General features: G+C 38.6%; 1 protein-coding gene across 1 annotated transcript; it reads left to right on the plus strand.

Annotated features, from left to right (window-relative positions):
• The first annotated feature begins 961 nt into the window (after positions 1-961).
• Positions 962-6,707, plus strand: LOC140858054 (uncharacterized). The gene is made up of 6 exons (XM_073257492.1): positions 962-2,012; positions 2,166-2,254; positions 2,351-2,569; positions 3,152-3,745; positions 4,162-4,500; positions 6,702-6,707. The coding sequence occupies exons 1-6, from the start codon at positions 962-964 to the stop codon at positions 6,705-6,707; spliced, it is 2,298 nt and encodes a 765-aa protein (XP_073113593.1).
• Positions 6,708-8,487: the final 1,780 nt, after the last annotated feature.

Genomic DNA, 8,487 nt, shown 5'->3' on the forward strand with positions numbered 1-8,487 from the left:
CATCTAATTAGAGGGAAATATATTTGTATAATTCCTAAATTGAATCCCTCTAATTAGGAATGCAATCGTCTAATTAGAGGAAAATATATTTATATAATTCCTAAATTGAATCCCTCTGATTAGGAATGCAATCGTCTAATTAGAGGAAAATATATTTGTATAATTCCTAAATTGAGCCCATAAAAATTAATAAAAAGGACCCGTTTGGTCCTAGAGAAGTATCCCTTCTTCCTCTGAAATCTTCGTCTTCACCCTCTTTTCTATTCTTCTTCTGTTTATACTTCTGTTTGTCAACATGGTATCAGAGCCTATTTAGAGAACAGAGTGCTCTGTTCCGCCTCTTCAACCGTCGATCGTCCACAACTCAAATCTCTCCTCTCAAACAGAGTGGGATCTGTTCTCCCTTCAAACCATCGCCGCTGCTCTCTCTGTGGATCCCTGCAAACATTGAAAGCCATTCTCCATTTTCGTTAAATCTCTCACTCTCTCTCTCGCATCCCTTCATCTTCATCACCGCCTCTGCTATGATCGCCGCCTCCGCTGCCGCTGCTGTCGCTGCTTCTGCCATCACCACTGCAATCGCCACCGCTGTCGCTGCTACCGCCGCTGCCATCGACGTCACCACCGTTTCCACCCAAGAACCACGGGGTTGAAAACGGTTCTCATCCCTTATTAGGTATTTTTTAAATACCAAAAAAAAAAAAGGAGAACCTCTACTGCTGTCACATGTGTCTCCAATTGTAGATGCTGTTTTTTCTGGAGCAACAATAGAGCGTCCTGTTTTGAAGTTTCTGAATATTATCAAGGCACCTTTCATGGAAGCAGAGATTAGATATTTTTTCGTCATCTGAGTTTATCTCAGATCGTTGGTGAGAAAACTTCAATTTCCTCCCTCAAGATTGTTCTTGTTTACTTGATCATTTAAGTTTTTTTTCTTATGGGTGATAAAACTCCTTTAACCATGGAGGATTTAGAAAAGTTAATAGTTAGGATGATGAAATCTCGTATCTCGGGTAGTGAGTTTTCAAAGATCACCCTAGAAACTAACCCGATCAAATTGGATGGGCCGGGTACCTACTTAAGTTGGACGCGACATGTTCGTCTAATTTTGGATTCTCATAATCTTGAGGGGTTTATAAGTGGTACTGCAAAAAGGCCAGAAGGAGATGGGATAGCTGTTAGACAGTGGAATTCTAATAACTCTCGGGTGGTAGCATGGCTCTTTGCCTCTATGGTACCAAGTGTTGCTCATACGGTTGAGGCACTAACGAATGCTTATGAGTTATGGCAGGCTGTAGTCATAACTTATTCTTATAAAGGCAATAATATGCATGCCCATAAGATCCAGCGAGAGCTTCGAGGACTTAATCAGGGTTCCCGATCTGTAACAGAGTATGTTGGAGAATTAAAAAGGTTGTGGAACGATTTTGATTTTTATAGTCCCTTTACCCCTACTCATCCTGGTGATGTTGATGTGTTTCGCAAATGGATAGAGCGACAGCGACTTGTGGATTTTTTGGATGGACTAAACTCAGAGTTTGAGTATCGACGCTCTTCTATTCTTAGTACACAGAAGTGGCCAACTCTTGATGAAACTATTTCTTTGGTTCTTAGTGAAGAAACTCGATTAACCATTATATCTTCTTCTACGAACACAGCTATACGATCTGCACTTGTGGTACAGCCTAATACTCTTAGAATCTCTTCTCCTAATTCTGCTCAAGAAACTCAGTCTCGACCTCGTGGGGTTAAAATTTGTGACCACTGTCATAAGCCGGACCACATCAAAGCTTACTGCTATGAGCTATATGGTCGTCCAAATAGAGGCCGTGGTCGTGGAGGTGGTCATTTTGGTAGAGGCCGAGGTCAGTATAATCAGGCTCATTTTTCTTCTATGGAAGATTTATCAGTTGAAGAAATGCAACTTTTGGAAAAATTCAGATCTGGTGTAAATATTTCTGAAAGCAGCATTTCCACAAAAGATTCTTCAAATCAACCAGCCAGTTCTCAGGGTAATTTTGCCCAAATAGGTATCAGTGATTAAATTCATGCTCTTAACTATAGTAATTTTTCTCCATGGGTTGTTGATTCTGGAGCATCCAATCATATGACTGGATCCTTTAGAGATTTTGTGTCTTATATTCCCTGTTCTGGTCGTGATAAAGTTCGTCTTGCTGATGGCTCCTTTACCCCTATTTCTGGAAAAAGATCTATCAAATGCACTTCCGAATTACCCTTATCATCTGTTCTACATGTCCCAAGATTTTTTATAAATCTCCTATCCATTAGTGCTATTACAAATGATCTTGATTGTGCCGTAACTTTTTTCAAAACACATTGTGTCTTTTAGGAACCAAAGACAGGGAGGAAACTTGAGACTGGCATAATGCGTAATGGGCTCTACTATTTGGAGGGAGGAGTGTTTGAAGGCTACTCAGAAACCAGTTTGACTGTTTCATCTTCACAAAAGGAAGATCTGTTGCTTCAACACCGCAGGCTTGGTCATCTTTCATTTACTCTCTTAGCTCGTATATTTCCAACTATTTTTGAAACATATAAAGAGAAGCTTGTATGTGATGCCTGTGAACTAACTAAACACACTATAAGTACTTATCCAAACTCAGGCCGACGTAGTAAAGCAATGTTTGAGGTAGTTCATTCTGATGTAGGGGGACCCTGTGGGACCACCGCTATTTCTGGTCATCGGTGGTTCGTCACTTTTATTGATTGTTTTAGTCGTTGCACTTGGGTTTATCTATTGAAAAATAAGAATGAAGTATTTCAGTCATTTAGAGATTTTCATAAAATGATTGGTACTCAATATGGAGCAACTCTTAAGATTTTTCGCTCTGACAATGGGACAGAATATCTTAATAAAGAATTTGAGGAGTATATACATAATAATGGAATTATACATCAAACGACGTGTGTTGATACACCGGCTCAAAATGGAGTTGCTGAAAGAAAGAATAGACACCTTCTTGAAGTGACAAGATGTTTGATGTTTTCTATGAATATTCCTAAATTCTTACGGGGAGAAGCAGTGTTAACTGCAGCATATCTGATTAACCGAATGCCACTTCGAACTTTGGACTACAAGACTCCTCTTGAATGCCTGCAAGGAACTAATTCTTTTATAATTCCCCCCAAGGTATTTGGTTGTGTTTGTTTTGTTCGGGATCATCGACCTTCGGTTGGCAAGCTTGACGCTCGTGCCCTCAAGTGTATTTTTGTAGGATATTCAGCTACTCAAAAAGGATACAAATGTTGGTGTCCGACTGAGCGAAAGATGTTTATCAGCATTGATGTAACATTTCGGGAGTTTGAACCATTCTATATATCTTCTGTGCCCTCTTCCTCTCCTGTTATCTCTGGAACTGGTCGAGAGAGGGAGTCTTCTGGAGGGAGTCCTATTACTGTGGATGTTACTGTGGATGTTGGTACAAATGGTGCATCTGACACTCAAGGAGAAGCATCTGACACTCAAGGAGAAGCATCTGAAACTGCATCTGAGACTCTCCCACAGCTTGTTTTATCTGATTCATCTCCTCTCTCAGAGTCTATTACGCATTCTCCAGTCTCCAGGTCTTCCTCTCCTGTCCCAACGGTTTCATCTTCTACGACTAATGATAATTCTCCTGTACCTCCCATCCATTTTACATTAGATAATGATGATCTAAATATTCCTATTGCTTTACGAAAACCTATTCGTCATGCTGGTATTCCTACTCGACTTAAGGATGGAGTAGGGTACAAACATGACATCACTAACTTTGTATCCTATGAGTCTCTCTCTCCATCTTATCAGAGTTTTATAGCTTCTTTGTCCTTTGTCTCCATACCCGAGAATTGGAAGGTTGCTAAAGAAAATCCCAAGTGGAAAGCCGCCATGCTTGAAGAAATGCAAGCACAAAAAAAAATAATACATGAAAACTTGTACCTTTACCAGCTGGTAAACAAACTGTGGGATGCAAATAGATTTTTACAGTTAAACAGACATCTGAGGGTACTGTTGAACGGTACAAAGCTCGCTTGGTAGCAAAAGGATATACACAGACTTATGGCATCGACTATGATGAAACTTTTGCACCTGTTGCAAAAATGAACTCTGTTAGAATCCTTATATCATGTGCTGCTAATTTCGGATGGGATCTGTTCCAGCTCGATGTAAAGAATGTTTTTTTTCATGGAGAACTTCAGGAAGAAGTATATATGGATGTTCCTCCAGGATTTGCTACTGCTCAAACAGTGGGCAAAGTATGCCAGTTACGACGATCTCTTTATGGTTTAAAGCAGTCACCTCGTGCTTGGTTCGATCGCTTCCGGCAAGCAATCATTCAGATGGGGTATAAACAGAGCAATGCAGATCACACACTCTTCTTTCGACACAACAAGGGTAAGATTGCTGTTTTGATTGTCTATGTTGATGATATTGTGGTCACAGGAGATGATTCTGAGGAGATAGCTCATTTGAAGGCTCAGCTGGCACAGACATTTGAGGTGAAGGATCTTGGACATCTTCGATATTTTTTTGGGATAGAAGTTGCTCGTTTTTCAAAAGAAATTTTTTTCTCTCAAAAAAAATATATTCTAGATCTTCTTACAGAAGTCGGTATGTTGGGATGTCGATCTATTGCTACTCCTATTGAACAAAATCATCGACTAGTAGCTGATATCGGTGTCCCTATTGATCGAGAACGTTATCAACGATTGGTAGGACGTTTGATTTATCTATCTCATACACGGCCTGATATTGCATTCGCCGTTAGTGTGGTAAGTCAGTTTATGCATGATCCACGTTCAATTCATATGGATGCTGTGACACGGATACTTCATTACCTCAAAAGCTGTCCTGGTCGTGGTTTACTTTATTCTAATCATGGCAACCTACGGGTGGAGTGTTATACAGATGCTGATTGGGCTGGATCACTTGATGACCGTCGCTCTACCTCAAGTTACTGTACTTTTGTTGGAGGTAATCTAATCACTTGGCGAAGCAAGAAATAGAATGTAGTTGCTCGATCTACTGCTGAAACAGAGTATCGAGCTATGGCACATGGCATGTGCGAAATTTTATGGTTGCGGATCTTGTTATTGGATCTAGGCCTTTATCAGTCATCGCCCCTTATGCTATATTGTGACAACAAGGCAGCAATCAATATTGCTAATAATCCAGTACAGCATGATCGGACGAAGCACATCGAGATCGATTGATATTTTATCAAGAAAAAGCTTGATGCCAGAATCATTTGTATGCCTTATGTGCGATCTGCTAGTCAACTAGCAGACATTTTGACCAAAGGTCTTAGTGTGCCTTCTTTTTCATTTATTCGTGACAAGATGGGTCTTTATGATATCTATAACCCATCTTGAGGGAGAGTGTTGAAATGAGCTGTAGATCTCTCTGATTAGGAATGCAATCATCTAATTAGAGGAAAATATATTTGTATAATTCCTAAATTGAATCCCTCTGATTAGGAATGCAATCGTCTAATTAGAGGAAAATATATTTATATAATTCCTAAATTGAGCCCATGAAAATTAATAAAAAGGACCCGTTTGGTCCTAGAGAAGTATCCCTTATTCCTCTGAAATCTTCGTCTTCACCCTCTTTTCTATTCTTCTTCTGTTTATACTTCTGTTTGTCAACATCCATAATGCGAGACAACATAACTGAAGTAAGAAGACCATACAAGAGATGCAGCCTCTGAATCTCAAATCATAACAAAGGACCTCTTAACCGAATATACCGGCTCAAAGTATTTGGGTTCTAGTATGAAGAAATTCAAAGATTTGGTTTCATTGTCCGAGCATAAAGATCCTCGAACCAAGAGCATAGAGAAATTATATCAACTCCCACAGCTTCCCAAAAACGAATGGACTCTCTGTTTTCAATTTTTAAGGCCACACAGTTTCAAAATACTTCATTATTAGAACTTACATTATTTCAAATAGGTGAAAAGCTCGATGTTGACTTGTTCTCATCCCTAGCTTCCTCCTCCAATAGTAAGCTCTAGCAATCTGGAGCCACCACGATCCCTTTGGACTTTGGAGAAACTTCCATGCCCACTTTGCCAACAATAATTGATTCATGAGGGATAAATTTTTAATATCTAAACCATCCTTATTTTTTGGATCTACAAACAACATCTCAATTAACTAGACAATGAAAACTACTGGCGATGCCAGATCCTTTCAATAAGAATGCTGTTCTCATTTTATCGATTTTATTAATAATCTATTTTGATAATTTGTAGATAGACATGTAATAAGAAGACAGAGTTGTCGTAATGGGGTTGATTAAAATTAACCTCTCTCTCCAAGAGAGCAATTTTCTTTTCTGAAAAACAAATCTCTAGATGATGGTCACCTATGAGTTGGCCCATGGTACGACGTATGCCTTCCTAGCCTCTTGGCTATCTGTCGGTCTTTAATGCTGGTTTTTACCAACAGCTCAGTCAACGTAGTTGCGGAGAAATTGTTAGGTGATTTTTTTTTTTCGAAAAAGGAAATTGTTAGGTGAATCACCATGAATGGTGGGTGAAATGGATCTTCGTTCCCCCTTCTTCTTTTAAATGTGTAATAGCAATACGTGCTAGGATGATTTCATCCTAGATCCACCTAGTAATTTCAGGTAGTCGAGACTGTGATAAAACCCTCCCGCTTGCGTTAACATTTTAGCCTTTTTGACTGTTTCATAGGATTGACAACAGATTAAGTATTATTCAACGAGTCAGTCTTAGATTCTCCCTTCAACGCTACATCAGTGGTTGTAAGCACAATAATTGCATAAACCAAACCCTCCCGGACTCCTCAATTCTGCAAACGGGATGATGATATATGTCATAAATATGGTATCCTCTAGTTGCCATCGAGCATGATCTCTGATTGCAAATAACAAAATCCGCTCTTCCTTCTATGCCACCATCCAATAGATTGTTGTCAAAGTGGATCTAGAGAAAATCAGAATTTAGGACTCCAAGATGAAGTATATCATCCTACAAGGTAGAATGTGCTATATAAGAGATTCAGTTTTCCCAGCTATCTCAATCAAATAGGCTGCATTGGCTCAGGTTTACTTAGTTGCTCGAACCTATGCTTCTAGGAGAGTTGTGAATAGATTGTCATCTACATTTTTTTTCCTTTTTTTTTTTTTTTTTTGTGTGTGGACTGTGATCTACATTTTCAAAGATACAGACATTCTTAGGTGATCAGATATGGTATATAATGTTAGATGAAATGATGACTCTACTTGACTCCTAATGGTTCAAAAAAGCGCCTGCTCGATGTGATTTTTGTTAATTCTCTTGCCACATGGCTAAAAGAATCGGCGCAACTGGTGGATTTATGGCTAAGATACGATGGATTGGCTGATTATAAAAAGTTACCAAATCCGCAATTATAGATATGATAGATTTTTTTTTACACATTAACAGGCACCTAGACAAACTTTCCTTGTAGCTAAAAGAAGATTTTTTTTTTTTTTTTTTTTAAAAAAAGCATTTTTTTATTTTGAAAAAACCGTACCCGCTAACGGTGGGGCTGACCTTTCAACTATGTTTCACAGCCCTTCAAAGTCGTGGCTGTGGCGGCCAGCGCCAACCCGGACGATTTGACTGGTCAATTTATACTCTCGAAAGTGTCCGCCGAGCGCGTGGCTTTGAGCTGGTCGCTTCTTTTAATTCTGTTTCCACCACCGCTCTTTTGTTTTATTTTGAACAAGATTTCCGTTTGCATACCCCTTAGCATACCTTAAGGTGTACTAAACTGAACTTTTATACACCATTGGATGGTTCATGAAGAGGTTAACTGCATGGGAGACTCATCGTGTCCTTCCAATCTTTTTTTAAGATATTTTATTTTTTTTATTTTACTGTATATATCTATACTAGGATTATATGATAACCAAAAAGAAACATAATCATCCATTTTACCCATAAAAGTCGGATTGAGGTAGGCTAAAAGATATACAAAAGCTTTTTTTTTTTTTTTTTTGTGGTACAAAAAAGCATATATTTCTTTGCAGGACCTGTAAATATTTCGCTCTCCGCAAATTGGTAGGTTAGATTTGTGATCCAGAGGACTTTCGTGGTAGATTTCACCATAAATTAAAAAAAAAAAATTAAAAAAATGATACTCTACCCTTTGTGTTTCATGGTGTATGGAAATTTAAGCAACATATGCGTTGGTCGTCCCATTTATGTTCTCTAATCTTGCTGAAAATTCTAGTAGTGATCTCATTATTTTGTAAATCATCTCCTAAGTAGTTGGTCTTTCACATGGGCGCATGTGCGATAGTTAAATGATAACCTTGACCTATCTATGGGACGGAAAGTAAAAGCAGTATCTTTATTTTGAGGAGTGTATGTTCCAACTCATTTAGCATTTGGTTCTTCCAAATTTTTCTTTTATATAATAAATTACTAAGCATCCACATTCAGTCCATCAAACAAATTTTCGCTTTGCTCAAACTTTTCAATCAAAACT

Source organism: Elaeis guineensis, chromosome 5 (genome assembly GCF_000442705.2).
Source record: "Elaeis guineensis isolate ETL-2024a chromosome 5, EG11, whole genome shotgun sequence".
Taxonomy (NCBI): domain Eukaryota; kingdom Viridiplantae; phylum Streptophyta; class Magnoliopsida; order Arecales; family Arecaceae; genus Elaeis; species Elaeis guineensis.